Source organism: Podarcis gaigeae (genome assembly GCF_964106915.1).
Source record: "Podarcis gaigeae genome assembly, chromosome: 10".
Taxonomy (NCBI): domain Eukaryota; kingdom Metazoa; phylum Chordata; class Lepidosauria; order Squamata; family Lacertidae; genus Podarcis; species Podarcis gaigeae.
Window position 1 is genome coordinate 52814107 of NC_139686.1, and position 18999 is coordinate 52833105.

The window sequence follows — 18999 nt, forward strand, 5'->3', positions numbered from 1 at the left end:
GTCACTGACAATTACCCAAGCAACTGACTTTCTCCCTCCAAAAAAACTGAATCCAGCATATAGTTGTTTGGATAAACAACATCAAGCAACTTGTGAGAACACTGCCCTGGGATAAAAACATTAGTTAAGACTGCAGACCCCAGTATATTGATTTTATGAGTAAAAAGTAAAGAAAAAACATGCAGAAACATTTGTAAGTCTCTGTTGGCCATCTTACATACTTCTCAGGATGAACTGATCCATTCTGGATTATTTATTTATTTATGTGTGTATTTAGAGGGGGGAGGAATGTTAAGTTGAGGTCATATGGCAAAATTAGCATACTGTAACATACAGTCATTTTTTTCATCCTTTATTAACCGTCATCTTTGGCTCTATTCCTTCTCTAATTAGAACATCATCTATCCTTGGCAGTTGAACTATTCAGCAGAACGATTAGATTTTTCTGACTGCTCTGAGCTGAATTGACCTGTTTTGACCTGTTTGTCACTGATCATAACCTGACAGGCACTAGAAGCCTCCTACTATTATGGCTTTTGAGATGAATTTGATGCCATGTTCTTTTGCCACAGCTCATCACACGAGGAGACTGGAGCCTCTCATACTCTCTATGGCCATGGAGTTTGCAAGTGGCCTGGATGTGAAAGTATTTGTGAAGATTTTGGACAATTTTTAAAGTAAGTTGGGGCTTTTTTTATGATGCAGTAAACAGAGTTGATTAGGTATACAGATAATCCAGTAAAACTCAGCCGTAAAGTTATCGGATGTTTATGGCTTATGTGCCAAAACACCAGATCAAGCCAACTGGAGAGGATAGAATCATTACCTTTCCTTTCACATTAAATCATTTCTTCGGGCTTTTTAGTGGCATGATGCTTACCTGACCCCTTTGCCAAAATGTAACCTCAGAGCATCTATAAAGTGCCTTTTGATAAAATAATGAACAGAAAAAAATACATGCAACTGTGTGTACTGGCATGTAATCTGTAGAAAAAAATGTGCACCTTTAGCCTGTCCTTTTGTAGCAATAATTTGCAGTCATGAGAGCACTTATTCCTGAGTGAACTCGGTGATTTCAGTATAGCTTACAAAAGGGTCACATCTCAAGTACCAATTCATGGGCTCTGAGCCAAAGTTCTTTGGAGGTTCCAGTGCACTCATGGAGCTCCAGAAGGAGCAGGCTTCCCGCAAAGGTTCACGTGCAAATCTTTCCAAATGCTAAGCCCACGGTAAAACCTCCACTTACACAGGAGTGGGAGTGAGGAGACTGGATAAAGTTAGATTTCAATTTATATGCTGCTTTTCCACAAGGAAATTACACTCAAGGTGGATTTCAGTACACAAAACAACCCAGCAGTAAAAACAGCAGATGATCAAGCTTATCAATTTCAGTCTGGCTTACAAAAGAGTCACAGCAAGAAGAGTCCCTGGATCAGGCATAGAACTGTATAAGCAGACCAAGAGCCTGTGACCTTCACTGCAGCCACCCTCACCACACATAATGTGTGTGAGAGAGGTTGCAGTGGTTTGTTTCTTGTTTGTTTAAAAAGTCCACATTACACAGCTTCCCCATGCCACACTGAAGTCTAAATGAGCGCCTTACCATGTGGCAAAGTGTGAAGGCTTGCCGCTACTTAGAAAGGTGAAAAATCCTCTCCATCTTCTGGCATGTTTAATTCAGAATGCAGCCAATATCTGTGCAACACTTGCAAAATTAACTGTGAAAAAGTGGAGCGTGGCACCTTAAAATTAAAAAGTATCCAGTTATTACAGTGAGTATCATAAACCAATCTGAAGAAGAAGTGTGCATGCACACGAAAGCTCATACCAAGAACTAACTTAGTTGGTCTTTAAGGTGCTACTGGAAGGAATTTCTTTGTTTTATCATAAACCAAGTTTATGGCAATTTTGTAGCATTTTCATTCCGCGAGGACTTGAGAGGGGCTGAGCCCAAACGGCGTAATCTCTCGTAGGAGAGGTGCACAGGGCTTTAGTGTACAAAGAGTTCTAATGGAACGTTATAGATAGGTTTATATAGATGAGTAACTTCACAAGCTGAGGCTCTTATGTTGTCATGGTGCAGCTAACAGGGTGAATGAACTGCTTCATGCTTCATCAACAATTAAGTTAATTAGCTCATTTGAAATTGTGCTGCTTTGTTGCCAGGATGTTGGTAGAAACATCAGAAAGGCCTGTTTACAAATGGTATAGAACCAGACTATGTGGAAACAGCAGCTTCACAACAAGGCAAAGATGCACCACATGTCTTTATAAGAAAACTATATTTTTTTTTGTATCTGAATGCTTACATTGAATATATATACTCATCTATTTCAGAGTAGATTATGTTTGCTTTCCTACTTCATTTTACTTTTTTGTGGAGAATAGGTTTTAGGTGTACTTTAAAGAGTATTTTTACAGATTTTTGCCCAATTTTAGAAGAATACACTTGATCTGTACTATTTCTGTTTGTAGATTAAAGAGGTTACTGTTTGCGTGTGGGATTTATATAAGCTGCTAGAAATTATTCCATGCGAAAATAACCTACATACTGCATATATTGTTCTAGGCATAATTGATACCAAGAGTTCTAGCCAACTTAGCTGCAGCCTTTAGCTCTCCAAGCAAAACTAATTTTTATAAATACTTCCATCTTTCCAGAGTCTAGTGATGTTAATGTTTCTCTCACTGCTTTCACATTGTTTTGTAGGTCCCTGGTTTTATAATGCACAGTCCCTGGAAACACTTTGATTAACAGTAATGTAGTTCTTCTATATATATCATCGTTCCCAATTTTTCTAAACTGTGTGACCCATTCAAGGGAACATCCTGAATATTCTTGGGTCAGGCCAAGAGGCTCCAGATTCTGTCCTGTAGCCTAAGCCTATCAAATGTGCTTCCCTTTCCCATATGCGCCCTTCCATACCACCTGTTTGATAATGTCCCTGTAACTGGGAGCTAGGGCAATTCCTGGTTTTCAACATTGCAATAGATCACCAGCTAAACATCACTATATATCACAATGTCTGAAATAAGGATGGAACGTTGTAGAGGCACTGACTGGCTTCACGGGTTTTTCCACATTGTGATTTTTGCATAACGCACACAAACACACACCATGATTTGTGTTATATTGCCAGGTCAAAAATTATGGACTTCAAACTGGCTTTGGACAGTATATTGCCCAGCCCTAACACACATCATGATTCGTGATATATTGCCAGGTGAAAAATTATGAAACCGATATAACGAGATGGACTTAAAACTGGTTTTGGATGATACATTGATATATCACCCAGCCCTACTGGGAGCTGCTTTGGGCTGCAAAGCCAGGGGGCAGTTACCCACACCTCATGCACTATATACCACCCAGAAGCCATGACATTTGCTCTACACCCAACAGAAATGCCACTTGAGACTATTGTTGTACACGTCTTTTAGACAGAAATACAAAGTCACAGAGATGTAAACTTCAGCTTCTTTCATTTGAAATACTGTGTTGCGGTAGTCTTAAAGTCTGAATCCCTTTGCCTTTAGCCCCCTTAGTATTCTTCTGTGCTCACACTGCAAAGCCCCATTTCAATTAAAAACCTTTTATTTCAATTCAACTTCAACTTTTAGACCCAAAGAATGACTATTTTTTTTCCAATCCATTAACTTTATAGGGGATGACAGAACTAATGGCAGTAGTTTTCGAGACCTTGCTCTTAGTCTAATCTGTGTAAGAATGCTGTAGGTTCTGACTTGGAACAGTGTGGTACTTGTTAATAGAGCTAATGCAAGTATACTGTACTGAAATAAAATATTCATAAGGAATGCTACCCAAATCTAGTTGTGTGTCTATTTCTGCAGTATTCTTGTGACAAATTTGAAGTGGTCTCTGATATATAAGGTGAACTCTAACTTGTGTTCAGAAACCAGTTTAAGTTGATGCCTTCGTGCTTCATCTTTTTTTCCTTTCTCTTACAATAATAATAATAATCAGCTGTGCTGAGGCATTTGAGGAGGAGGATTAAGACAGAAAACACAGTGGCTTTGCTTCATTTTTTTAATAATAGAAAGGATTTGGAGTGAAGTGAAGAATAATTTACAGAATATGACTTATAGCCATGAAAGGTTTTTTTATACCTTCGTTTTTGTCCCTCCAGAAGTCAGTATGTTGATGATAAATATAAATTATACTTCTCTGCGCTGAGATGTTTAGAATTTTGAAAATTCCACCTTGCATACAATCGAAAAGATTAATGAGATTAATATTACTCGCCTGTTATTTTCAAACAAGCATAGCTGTCTTTCCACATAATGTCATATCAGACAGACACACTGCCATACAGTTCCATACTTTTGATATCATGAAGCTTGGATGGATATTCCCAGCCTTGAGAAGTTTTGGGGTGATTTTCAGCCTTGATGAAGTCGTGTAAAATTACAGTTACTCATGTGCATCTGATCCACTGAACAAAAGCAATTCTGTAAAATTAATTCTTTCTGGCAGAGAAAAGCATCAAATTTTAAAGTCAGGTCAGAAAATATTATTGCCCAACTGCAGAGAGAACAATTATTGAGCAGAATACTGAGCAATGAAGAAAAGTGATTAAAAGACTGCCAAAAATGTTTAAGAATTTGTTTGGAATTTTACTATAAAACAGGTGTTGACAGAAGCTAACCATTTTGCCGGTTGCCAGGCAAGGAGCCCCAAAGATCACTAAAAGCATTTAATAGTAGTTCTTCATTACTGTCTTATAAATGTCAGAGCGTAATAACATATGACAAAACTTTGGTGTATTTTGTCTGCAAAACTAATTATCATTCCATTGGTCCTAAGTCAGTTTGAGTGTAGATGGATTTGACTTCTAGAGCTTTAAATCAAAAGGTTTACACTATAGCATTCCAGCCAGCAGACAAGCGTACTTTAACCTGCATGCAGCAGACGCCAGTGAAACAAAACATGATCTACCGTACAAAGACAGGCAATGTTTTCCTCTATAGAGACAGAATTGTTAGTTTTGAGTAAAGGGAAGGGTGGAAAGAATGCTACAGAAGAAGACAGGGCAGTTTACCAACAAGACCCTCAAAGGGGGCAGCTCAATGCAACAGAAAGACTAATATAATTTAATTAGGTATCAAACTTCATATGTGCTTTTCTTTTAATCCAGAGAGAGAGAAAGTTTGAAATAGATTGTTGCTATACCCTTACTCACATCTTGTGTAGATTAGCTTTGGCTTTGGCTTTGACTAGGCTGCCTGCTTCCAAAGTTATGACCTCAAAAAGGCATTATTTGAACTTGTCAGGATGTTGTTTCTTGGGGTGACAGTGCCATCATCCTTCAGAACGAAGCCATCTGACACAATCTGCTAAATGAATAGTGACATGCATTGAATAGTGGCACACACACAAATACATTTTGTATTTAAACTCCTGTCAGTGTTTAAACATTAAAGCTCAGTGCAAAATAAATCATACACTACTGATGGGCAAGTGAAACACGTTGCTAAAACCGTCTCTGACGCTTCAGGATTTAAAGGTTGACCCCCGTTTTTCTCTTCAGAAATCAGATAATTTGCAATGAATTCAAGATTCTAATGTCAAAATTCATTTAATAGTTTGTACTATTTCAGGGTAAGCTGGCACATACTGTGTTATTCCCTAAAACCTATGGGAGATCAGTAGACAAATGGAAGCAGGTCATTTTTATACTATTTTTGTTTTTGGTCAGGCTCCATCAAAAAATTTTTTTCCTAATTGTTTCCTTAGAAATTTGACTGCATATTTATATTTTTCCATGTGCAAGTCTGGCAAGCCTGCACACAGATTCATGCAGTTTTGAAAGAACATCAGTCGACCACATCATTTATTCCATTTTGAAAACAAAAATCAATATACCTATAAAGTGACCCATAAATTAGAACTGGCTCACACAATGTTTGTTCAGTGCTGCCTTTCTGAAGGCACCCTTTGCATTTTCCCCTCACCTCTCTGTTTGAACTGCAGTCACAGTAAGAGGCTCATTAGGGGACATTAGGGACTGAGGCTCACCAGAATTCCAGCGCTTGCTTTGCTCTTATTAATGCATAGTAGAGTAGAATGCATTTAAATATTTCATAGGCATTCAGTAATTTGTGTGTAATCGCCTTGTTAGCAGACCAGTAGAAGTAGAACAGGTCTGTGAAATGGTGTTGGTGATTGCATGGGTAATTTACAGACCTTTGCCATCAGAAAGAGCATTATTGGGGGCTAGAATGAAGCTGTGAAAAAGAACCAGCAATAAGTCAGAGTGGGGGGAAAAAACTTAATAAAGGTTTTGTAACAAGCATCTTCAGGGATAACAACCCACTTGGTTCTTTTTGAAGCAGCTATAATTTATGACATATGCAATATATCAAATGCATAAGATAGTATTATGGAGCATTCATATGAAAAGGGTATTTGCAACATTAGTTCCAACTTCCTGCAAGGGACATGATTAAATGATTAATGAAATGTCCCTTTGCATATGCATTTTGAAACAGCAATTAGGCACTGACTGAGAAAATCCACCAATCCTCTCATTTTTCAGTATTATCTCATTCTTGATTTATAAATCATAGAGAATTTTTGAACAGCAATATGTACCTGAGATGGTTGTAAAAAGCATAAAAGAGAATAATTTGAGTGTAAAATAGTAATAAATACATGAATTCGTAATTTAATGTTAATTTCTAGCCTATTTATTTAGTCCCCTTGCATTGTGTTTATATCCAGCACTATTTCTGTACTTTGATTGGCATAATTAAGACGGGGAAATGAATAGGCCCCATTATTTTACATATCACTGGTAAACAATAGCAAGGAAAGGAGAAGAGAGATGTGGCAGAGGTATGTATGTGTTTTTCAAGTTCTCAGTAATCCACTGGAGGCTGTTCTATAAATGATCATTGAAGGGCTGCAAGCTAGCCTATAATTACAGGAAAGAAAGTGGCAGCTCTGGCATTTCATAACTATGTGTCCTCAAAGTGCTTTGTGAGTTTGTCACCAATGATAATTTAGATAGAAGCTCATTACTGAACATCACAACACTTTAAAAACCTTTCGCCTTCATACAGGAGAATAAAGGACTATTTTAATGGCAAGGTTCTTTTGTGTTCCGCTGAAAAATTCAATCAAGACGAAACCTCATTGACTATTATTGTAGTCTACAGTCGCTAGCCTAATAAAAGCAGCACAGATAAATTGAATAGGTCTCTGAGACTTGAGCACATAAATGCAAACATTTTGCTGGTTTTTAGTTCTTTAAATATACAGAGATGAATTGGAACGAAAAATCTAAACACATTTTTGCCCCGATCCAGCTAGATCACAATGTATGCAGATGTCGGTTTCTTTATGTGTAAATCACACCACTGGACTGGAAGCTTCACATGCACTTTCCATCTCTAATCCACAAGCTGGTACTCTGCATATGGAACCCTTATTTAAAAGCCAAGATCCCTGGGATTAAAGAGGCGAAGGTGGTAGTGCTGTGTTCAGTCCCCTTCTCATATGCTTTGTATACAGGATGCCCCAAATTCATTCTTTGGAATCTCCAGGTAGGGGTGGGAAAGCCCCACCCTGTCTGAAAATGTAGAGAGCTGCTGCCTGTCCGTGTAGTCAAGTGTTACACCAACCAAGGCAGTTTCACTACCCCTTTTATATCCCAAAACCCACTTAGTGTGGTTTTAGCTTTTTAAATAGGGTTCTGTGCGCACATCATTGGATTAGAGTCTTAGAGCATGCTTTTCCAGTAGTGTCTGAAGTAGAAATGCATTCATCAGGTATTGTTATTCTATTTCTAGTTGTCATTACCGGGCTGTGTACAGGACAATCATTTCACAATAACCGTGGGAGTGCCTTCTTCCCCCAGAAATAGTGTAGTCATATTAGAACTGTGGGAGCCTCACTCCAGGGCGGTACGGGGGGGTGTTTGTTTGTTTCTTAATTCCTGACTTCAGCTTCTTCTCCATGTTCCATGCAATGCAACAGACTAGTGAAAATGATTGCAAGCATATTCTGGGCTACTCACATTCATTCCTAAGGGGTTCTAAGAAAGAGAAAGAGAAATGTTCTTGAATGGTGAGGTATTTCTGAGAGGGAGAGGTAGCATACTGCTCTTTTTTCTTTTTAAAGGACTACCTGTGTGAATATGTGGATAAAGACCCATCCTTTCATGTTCGTAAATCCAAGGTAAAAAACCAACCCTCTCTAAAACAAAACTGCTCCAAACATGGGAGGGGAGAGAGTATTCCTCAAAATGGGCACTGTCCAACAGGAGTCCATGACAAGTGCACCAACACTTATTCACATTGACGGTAGCAGAGCTCGTTGATCTGCTGGCTACTAGTTTCAGTATTTCCAAATCGCTGCTTTAAGCGCTACGGAAACTTGAAGAAACAGTTTGACCAGGGACCTTGCAAGACGAAAAGCCAAAGCATACATGCTGCAAGTACAATGCCACTTGCAAAATATTTCCACCCTACACCCCACTAGCAGGGTTGTACACAAATTTCGAATACTCTGAACCATGGGTAGACAAACTAAGGCCCAGGGGCCGGATCCGGCCCAATCGCCTTCTAAATCCGGCCTGCTGATGGTCCAGGAATCGGAGTGTTTTTACATGAGTAGAATGTGTCCGTTTATTTAAAATGCATCTCTGAGTTATTTGTGGGTCATAGGAATCCGTTCATTCCCCCCCCCATGTAGTCTGGCCCCCCACAAGGTCTGAGGGACAGTGGACCAGCCCCCTGCTGAAAAAGTTTGCTGACCCCTGGAACTTTCCCATTCCCCAAAGCAGGCCTGTCAAATGCAGTATTGTCAATTTTTAGAATGGAAAACTTTGATTCTGACCAGATGCTATGTTGTCTGCAATAAACAAGATAGAAATTAATATCGGGCTACTTCCAAACACAACAGCAGTTCGGTGTTCTTTCTCATTACTGAATATAATGTTATGTTCTAAAGGGGTTCACCTTCTACTTATTTATGTGAATAAACCAATAGGTATGCTTACACAGGGATCAGAGCTACCAGACACACAAGAAGCAACTGAAAAATTAACACGCTGCATCTGAGGAGTTAATTAACAGAAATGTGCATCTTGTAAGAAAGATGACAAGAGATGTAATGTAGCCACTTTCAATTGAAACTTAAATTTAATGGAATGGGCATGATTGTGACATATGTTTATCTGTTACCGTACAGCCGGAATCCATATTTGCCAAGGACAAAGGGTCTCACCCCCACCCCAGCCATCACCTCCCTGAAAATTCAAACCCCATATGGATACTTTTCAGATCTGCTCTGGAGTGTGGAGGGACCCCCAGAACACATTTAGGGGGCATGTGGGGAGAGGGAGGGGCAACCCTGTTGCACAGTCAGAAGTCTATACACTAATGGAACTGCTTTGTTACACGCTACTCAGTATCTCAAATCTCCATGTAGCTATTGTCAGTACATAACTCTAGCCTGCAGATTCCAGTGTCTCCTCTCAACTAATCTTCTCTGTCCTCTGTGTGTACAAATATCTTTCAAACAGTTTTAAGGATTCAGGACTCATGTGCTTGAGTTTTCTGAGTATTGCATGCTACATGCAGTATCTATGCAAGACAGGGTACTTTTAATCCAAAAGAATGAATAAAGAAAGGTCTGTTGTAGTAACAAATCCCCCCCTATCTGAGATGCTTGAGGAATTTAATTTCTGTAAATTTCTGTGTGGAGTGCCCCAGTTTGCACCTCCCAGACTAGTGTATGGTTTGGCCCATAAAATCCTTTGGATTCTGCACTTCCCTGAATTCTTCTCAGCTCAAATACTGCACCAAAATGCATTAAAATGTGTGTCTTAGGGTAGAAACATATTTGGAAATGCACACATGGAGGTCAAATGCATATTTAAATATATATTATTGGATATATTAATTATGTATCTAAATACAGATTTTCATGCTGATGTTAAAAATGGAGCTTATTGCAGAAACAGAACAAAAAAGACTTAGAGATGAACACATGTAAAATTAACACTGACTGGAATTAGGTTGATCGATCCCTAGTTAAAAACAAATGATAATTATTATGGAATACAGTTAAGTACCATCTTTAATTTCAATATGTTTTGTACAGTTCTAACTGTTCCTTCAAAAAGTGAGGAGTCAAGTCTTTTAAATTTTATTTATGCTGATTTTAAGCATAGGAAAAGTTAGTTTCAAGCTATAAACATTTGTTAGAAAAATCACTATAAAAGGATTTCCAGCAAACTTTGGTTAGTTGTAAGAGAAGTAACTATAGTTTGTGATCCTCTCTGGTTAGAATATGTTTAGGTGATTTTTTTTTTAGTGCTCATTAAAGTGAGGCTCAGAATAGTACTGCCTGGAGTTGAACTTAGTTCAGACAGGTTCTGTTTCAATTCCCCCACAGACCACTGCCAGGGTACCTCTGCCCTAACCTTTGGCTTTCTGCTATTTTAGTCCTGGGATTCTTCTAAGGAGAGACTGACAAGAGTACCAAGTTACACAGGGGTTAATTGAAATGGCTAGGTGTCCACTGGAAACTTAACTGAAAGTAAATCCACTCTAACTTCCGTTGATGCCAGTTCCTTTTGTTTCACGCCAATATAGATTCTCTCTACTAAAGTCTAGCATCCTGCTTACTCTCTAGTACATTCTCACAACTAATCTTTTGTGTTCTCTACCTTGCCTTAAGAATGTTACCTATATCTTACAAATGTGGATCTTCTTGCAATTGATATTTCTGCAAATATAATTTGATCTGTGTGTGGATATCTGTTTAGCTAGCGCTTGGTTTATTTAAAAAGGGCGGCAGGAACTAGCCTGTTCTGAAGACACCTAAACACCTTTTTCCTAATTCCAACACATGAGCAAGCTGGCTATTATTGCTTCACATTCTCAGAGGCACTCTTTCATTTGTGACTTCGGTTGCCTTTGACATTCCCAAACAGATTCTGGAGGTTCCAGTGATTCAAGATTCTGGAGGGTGGCTCAAATCTGGCAATGTGCTTATCAGATGTTATTTATAGAAACATTTTACAAGTTTATGATCTTGTTTTTGCAAATAGCTCCACTTCAGCCACCTCATGCCAACGTTCTCCCTCGGTTGGGGAAACATCTAGCAAGACTCATTGGGTTTTCAGTAACATTGACATCTAGCAAAATAACATATTAAATGAATAAGGTTCGAATCCCTCAGCTTGTTTACTTCCGAATAGACCCATTGTAGTTGTAGCTCTATTCCGGAATATGTGTTGTAGACAGTTATACTGTAACTAGCTGTATGGATGACTTCTCATGACAAGAATCAACCTGTCATAGACAGACATGAGCTGCAGAAAATATCCTCAATTTCCCAATTGTTCCCAGAAAATAATGAATCTGCAGACTTGAGGTGATATCCAACCAAGTTATACTCAGAGTTGACCCACTGAAATCAATGGACTTAAATTACTACTGTTATTGATTGTGGATATCACCATTGATATTTCACACTGGACACCACCATTGATGTTTTACAAGTTTCTCCCAAGTAAAGTTTAGCAGGATGTTGCTGACTCTGGCTTGACACCCCCTAGCTTCAGAACCAACACAGGTCACATGTAAGCTATTCTGCACATTGACTGGATATACCTAAGCATGAGCACATGGGCCTGAGTCCTAAGTTTATTTCTGAGTTGCTGCAAATTAATCCTCTCCATCTCACTCAGGCTACAAAAAGGTGTTTGGGCCAGGGCCAGATTAAACCCTGTGGAGGCCTCTAGGCAGTTGAAATCTCAGGGGGGGCCCTCACAAATTATCGCCTATTACGTTTTTGAGCACATTAACTCAAAAGAAAGCTTCATATCTGGAGGTTTCTTGTGCATGTGCTCTATTGGGATAACATTCAAGAAACATCTAAGAAAACTTGATTGTAATTTTATTTCAAAATCAGATCAATATTATTTTGAACCATTGTTGCAGGGCCCCTAAAAGACCCATAGATCGGTGCCTGCTCTGCCTATTTTGTAATCTGACACTGTCCTTGGCCTTCACCTAGGGGCCTGCTGGGGCTCTTTCTTTGATCTTATAATTCCCACCCATGGACTTCCTGTTGGGGTGGAGCCTCGGTTCTTGTATTCAGTTACTGGCTGATGGCTCAGGACTGTAATTTGAGTGCAGTGGCAGCACTATTGAAGCGGAGGATGTCCTCTGAATGCATCTACCTCCAGAGCCAAAGAGCGAGGGAAGTGCAACCAGATGATCATGGGAAAGAAATGTTTCTGTTTCTGTTCCGCTAGCTAATAATAGTAACAACAGCAGCAAAAACAATAGATGGGAGAGGTGACCCATCTGCTGAGGTGCAAGAGGGGTTGCTGCTTTCTGCAGGTTCTTCCTCTTCCCTGAAAATCAGGTATATCCAGGCACGTGTGTGTGTGTGTGTGTGTGTGTGTGTGTGTGTGTGTATGCAAGGAAGAGGAGGCAGTGGAATGTGCTGAGTCTTGGGTGAAAGTCTGCTCAGAAATAGGTTCCATTGAGTTCAGTGGTGAAGGCTGCTTTAGAGCTATTCCAATAAAGCTGCTGTTTTTCTCTTGACCCCCACTTGATTCTTCTCAGATTCCATTGGTATGTTCTCAAGAGCCAGTCTTCCTTCAGGACTTGATAGCCTTATCAGTCTTATCACTTCTGGTCTTATCACACAGACACCCACAAATAAGGGGTGGGCTTTTGAAAAAGTGATCCCACATATTATATGACATTGAAAACAAGAGCAGAGCTGAGTTGAGATTGTTAGATATATGAAGCCAAATTTATGTTTCATTATAAAGCCAAAACATATTTAGGTATATTGGGAATATTACACTTTAGTTGTTCCCTTTTCAGGATGAACTCAAGGCAGAATATAACCCACTCCATTTACCATCACAAAAAACCCCAGCTTAGGTTGAGAGGCAAAGTGTAAGTCCATATTCACCCACTGAGCTTCATGCTTGAGAGGGAACTTGAAGCCAGGCCTGCCCTTTCCAAGCTTAGCACTGTATCTACAAGCCACTGGACTATGTTGGCCCTCAATCAACTTGTTAAATAGATGACAGCATAAAAAGGCCATTTTAGCCTATTACGCTTCTTAAAGTCAGCTTTCTCTGAAGACCACTGCAAGCAAAGCTACAAGCAGATTAGTGTGGTTCTGTTAAGAGGCTTCTGGGTATTTGATTGCTGGAGAGAAGCTACAAAAGTTTGTTGTTCGTGCAAAATTGTACTGGCACATTTAGCTTCTCTGCATTACATTGCATTTTAGCATTATACAACATTATATATTAAGATTTGCTTTGATACCGTAAGTCTTCTGTGGCTGTGTTTACCTCTATTGTCACTTGCTTTGCTAACATTGTCAGTTAAGGGATGTAGTGCAGCTGTCAAATTTCTTGTCAGTGGAGATTTATGACTCCAACATGCACCACACATACATGGGCATACAAAGTATTGGATACTGGGGGAAATAGTTTCTCATTCATACCTATGTTTCATCTGTCTGTATGTTTTAGTCATTTTTATTTAAAAACCGATGCCCATATTTATTAGATTCAAAATCACCCTGCCATATTTATTTGGAAATCTGAGAATAATTTGGATTTGTATCACATTAACCCTCCAACTGCTAAGATCTTAATTACAATAATAAATCATAGGCATAGTTTAAAAATATCTGTAAAGTGCAGGCCAGACTTCTGTGATGTGTCACACAGCAAATTAATACATCAATTAACTTTCTATCTGTTTACTGTAATTTCGAGATCAGTCATTAGACCATGATTAACCATAAAAAATAAAAAATAAACTATTTTACACAGCTGGTTGTTCTTGAAGCATTACACCTGCTTCTAGAAGGAAATTATGATTTTACTCAGAAGCTTGAGAAAGCAAGTAAGTGAAATTGTCTGTTTTCGTTTGCAGACAAGGCCACTTGTGATTTTTTAAATACCAACTTTCCAAGGAGAAATCTCAACTATACTCGCTTCCTGCTAACCAGACTAACCCAATGGGCCGAAGATTCCAATCTGATAGGCCATGAACAGGCCGGGTTTAGACCAAATCATGCTTCTATTGACCATGGGAGGCAGAGTTTAACATTATCTGCTGGCGATCACTGCAACACTTTCTATAGATATCTAATTTAGCTTTGGAAATTGCTAATTCCACAGCTCAGCTTTCCTCAAGCAGATATTTGTTTAAGTATTGTGACTCAGCCTCCCCATTTTAGGCAGAATTTGGTGATCCAGAGGCTCTAAGTGGAAAAGGCTTCTTCTTTTATTGTTTTAGTTTCCTACCCCCAGTGCTAAATTTCTAGAAAAATAGGTTCTGTAACTTGCCCTGAACGCCTCCCTTGTTCCCTTAGAATAGCAAAGGCACCCACCTGAGAGGTGCCAGAACTGAGTTCCAGCAAGTTCCGGCTGAAAAAAAGCCCTGCCTCTGGAAGTATTTTTTACTCAACCCCAGTTAATTTCTTCTCACACTATCCTTTCATACTCAACTTGTACTTCACCTCTGCCCTACCCCCAGCTGTAAATTTCTTTAATCCAACCTCTCTGGTCCTTTTGCATGCACATCTTCTGCTTATAACATCACTCTTCTCTTAGCCCCTTCCTTTCTATTCCCAGACTGTCTGTTAGTTAATAATAATAGTAAATATTAAACGTTTACCTCTCTAATTTCTTTCAGTGCCATCTCTGGCCCTTCCTCTCAGTAGTCAGGGAGGCTGCATTGCTCACCAGGCTTCCTAATACTGAGTGTTGCTGCTATTTACTGAGAGATGGAGGGGCGAGGGATTGAGGGTGTGTGATGCAGGCATAGTGGTGCAGCCAATCCAGTACCATTACAGTGTGCTCCCTACCATATTGCCTCTCTTCCTCTCAGTGACCAGCCGCAATGCTTGCTATTGGGAAGTCAAGTGAGCAATTCCACAGAGGTTGCCACTGTGCTCAAGACTATTATTGGCTTAAGATTTGTCCCTAGAAAGCCAAATATAAATTACTAAATATACTGCTGTATAATACCTGACCTCTTCCATCATTTCAGATCAAAACAATCTCCATTGCTGTATAAAAAAAACCCTCCACTGGTCTCTGTTCTTCCTTTAATCTGTTTCTTCTAAAAAGCAACCCAAGAAAATAAGCCTCATCATACAGTTCAGTTTTCATTGCTTTGCACCACTCATGTACATAGGCATTTTTGCCAAATTCAGGAGGATTAAGGCAGTTGTAGAGAACCCGTAGCCCTCCTGATTTTGTTGGACATCACTGCCATCAGTCCTAGCCAGCATAGCCAGCAGTCAGTGATGACAGACATTGGAGTCCAACGTCTATCCCCACTTTGAAGTAGATATTATTATCCATCCCCACTTTGAAGTAGATATTATTATCATTTTTGTCATTTAGAGATGTCTTTGCGACATTGCACAGTTCCTGGCATAGTTACCTAACCATTTAGCAGTTGATACAACTCTACCCCGTAATGGTGGCAGTGGAAAGAGCGGCAGTTGAACTCATGGTTTTAGGCTGCTTGAAGATAATGGTGTGAGAAGCCAATGAGGGATTATGTTGAAATAATGTAGAATTCCTATTTAGGCATGTTGTAGCGCTACAGTTCTCACAGGTGAGACGTGAGAGGAAAGACATGGTACATAAAATAAATGTGAGATCTTTCTTGACACTTGCACATTTTCATAAACCTCCTATCTGTGTCACATAGCCCAGTGATGATACAGAGGTTTGTATCTAACTTAAGTTCTACTTAGTGTAGACACATTGAAATTAATGGACTTAAATTAGTCATGGCCATGAATTTCAATGGGAATCCAATGTGTAGAACTTGCATTGGATACAGCTCAGAATGTCCATTTGCCCAATTCAAACTAGGGGCCTTTGTACACAGCTGTTAGTGACACTTCCACAACTCAAAGCTCCATTAATGTCCACCCAGTGGTGTTTTGTGGCTGTTTGGTAGAAGAAACAGCTTCTGTCATTCCCAGTTACCATTGCAGTTTTGGGCCATTGGATGAGAGGGCAATCCTGTTGTGTCTGTTGCTTCTTAGGTTGAGTTGCTTGAATTAGCCTGTCTATGACTACCTCTCTGGTAAATGAAAACTCCCTTTCTCTGTTAATAACTAGGCCGGGCTGGGGGCAAAAAGTAAGGTTCAGGAGATTTATAACAGCCTCCTAATGTTGTGTTGTTTTTATTCTGTCTTCTTTTACTAGGCACCTTAATAATGAACATGCATTGGATGACAGAAGCACTGCTCAGTGTCGGGTGCAAATGCAGGTGGTTCAGCAATTAGAAATACAGGTTTGGGAAAATCTTCTAGAAATCTTTGACTTCCTTGAAGAAATATGATTTGTTCTGAATTGATTATTATTAATTAGAATTCATAATTTACTATTAATAAGTTCTGACTTATTGTTTTATAAATTTATTTTATAAATTATAACAATCATACACAGACTGTGAGTGTTTGGGAGCATATCCCTTTTCACATTATCCCTTTTGTTACATGATGGCTCTCCCGATGGTGCTATTTTTCTCAAATGTGAGCAGTAGCTATCCACAGCACAAATGGCACAAACTCTTTCAGAAGTTACCCAAAGTATATATTCTGTAAAGGTTGCTAACTTTAAGCACAACAAGGAAAGATTTGGGGCAGGTGAGAGCTGAGTGGACTGGACAGTAGACCAGTCAGTACCCTAAACTTAGGAAGAATTTGGATGACTTTGGGGGGAAGTTAGATTTCAGGAACGTCAGACAAAACTTCAGACAAATTTCAGATGTCTGCAATTTCCTGCCATATATGCTTAAGGTGGTCTGGCAAAATTAGGTTTAATAATTTCATCTGTGTAGCACAGGCCCAAAAATAGTGGCACATTTAAATGTAATTCGTCTAATTTAATTTGTAAGTTTACCTCCTCCCATTTGTTCCAATACAACTTCTAAGGTCCACCGAAAATATCCTCTTAATGAGGCTATCTGTATGGCACATTCAGATAGCAAGGGCAAGGGCTGCCCTCAGTGAGTGACTTCCTCTTAGCACGAGACTCACTGAAATCTAAGCCAGAAGCATTATAACGCCTGGCTACTTGGACTCGCCTTTAAGTTCACAGCCAAGTGGGAAATTGAATATTTACTGGTGGGGAGCTTGCTTTAGTTACCTATCCCAAACCTTTGGAAAGGGTGAGCTCTCTCTCTCTCTCTGTATACATATACATATGCACACAGAGACATTTGAAATTACTGCATATGTTTCTCTCTTATACTTTTTTCTGGGTCTAACAGAAAATGTAACCCTTCATCTTTATGAATTTGGCTGAATAACAAGTTTAAAAGATTAAGCTTTGAGATTTAGTGTATTCAAATTAACCTTTCTAGAATACTGCTCTTAACGTCTTTATCTTGGTGCATGATGCTTTTTTTGTCTTTGTTTGTTGTTATGGTATGTATTTTTTGTGTTTTTATATTGTAAACTGCCTTTTGATCTTCAGATAAAGGGTAGGAATTTAAAAAAAATTAATTGATGATGGTGGTGGTGATAGTTTTGGGAAGTTTATAAAAACTTGCATGATTATTCATTTCTGTGTTTTAAATAACTGGGTGCTCTTGGAATCAGAAACTATAAAGATTCTTCTGTTGAGTGCTGTGAAAAATCATTTGAGAATTGACAAAAATCATTTGAGAATTTTGTTTATAACAAAACAAAAAAAGGTGTGTGGGGGTGGGGGTGTAAATAACCCTGATACGTTTTCTGAAGCATGTTGAAAAGTTTCTTAAGCAGCTGTTTACCATTTATAAAGGTTCCGCTGTGATGCAAAAGGCCGAACAGAGTTTCTGCTTGCAGGGTGACCAATTATGAGTTCCTTCCCCCCCCCCCCCTTTGTGTGACTGATAGAAAAGTAAGGTCCATCAGTTGTAATGAGACCCAGTGCAGTGTAGATGTCGGCTTAGTGGCAGAGTTCAGCATTTCACACTGCCTGGTCCCTGTCACTCTATTGAATTAGATTGATGATGGCAGATTGCAGGGGGCACTAACTGGACCTCAGTGGGAATGGATGAAGTGTGCAGACAATCCTGGCAGGCACTGTGCTACAAGGACCCCTTCACCCCTTCACAGTTGTTGGCACTACTCCATTGCTATCAGTGTCCACAGGATTTTTAAAGAGACACTATGGGCCGCCTAATTTATGGTCCTGGTAACTTGTTACTGTCAAGGCAATGGTGACCTCAATTCTCTTATTGACAAAAAGATGAAGTATTATTTGTTTTCCCTGACCTTTTAAACACGAGGAGGAAAGCTATAGGTGGGCTTCCCCCCCGCCCCGGCCCCCAGAATTGCCAAAGTTGCCTTTCTTTGTACATACATTGCTGTTCACATATAAGGATTTGATATGCAGGAACCATTACCCTACAACAGCCTCCAATGATAAGATGTAGCAGACGAAATAAAATAGCTGTATTAGTCATTTCTAAAATGCTTCTGATCTCACTCTTTCTTTAACAGCTTTCTAAAGAACGGGAACGTCTTCAGGCAATGATGACCCACTTGCACATGCGACCCTCGGAGCCCAAGCCATCTCCAAAACCTGTAAGTGCATATTGCTTTATAAACAGTAAATAGGCCCGTGAATGTAACAGACTAAGAAAATGAACAATTTAGTGACAGTTGGAAAACAATGAGTGTGATGAAAAATATGGCAATAAAATGAAGGTAAAATGCAATAGCTTGTCAAATTGTATGTTTCTTTAAAAGTAATGCTATCTTTTACAAAATCTATCCAATCTGCGCCATAGGTGACACTAAACAAAGTACACCTATAAGTGCACAAATCACTGCCTTGCTGCTGAAGCTAGAAAGAATATCTTCTTTGAGATAGTCTTACAGATATTAAAAAGAAAGCTATTTTGAAAAACTTGAAGTTCAGTTGACTCAGTAGTAGTAAAGGGGAAAAGTTAGAGGGGTAGCTC

General features: G+C 39.2%; 1 protein-coding gene across 20 annotated transcripts in view; it reads left to right on the plus strand.

Annotated features, from left to right (window-relative positions):
- Nucleotides 1-18999, plus strand: part of FOXP2 (forkhead box P2) — a 350478-nt gene that overhangs the window by 295126 nt on the left and 36353 nt on the right. For 16 of the 20 annotated variants that reach the window (XR_014555348.1, XR_014555349.1, XR_014555350.1 and 13 more), the window contains 3 exons: nt 573-677; nt 16248-16335; nt 18536-18619. Coding sequence is in view for 16 of the 20 variants with exons in the window: in XM_083699205.1 (XP_083555331.1) it covers nt 573-677; nt 16248-16335; nt 18536-18619 (277 nt within the window). In the remaining 4 variants the exon portion in view is untranslated. Of the gene's footprint in view, nt 1-572; nt 678-8143; nt 8201-16247; nt 16336-18535; nt 18620-18999 lie in introns of all 20 variants that reach the window. The other 4 variants (XM_083699199.1, XM_083699201.1, XM_083699191.1 and 1 more) reach the window with 1 other exon arrangement.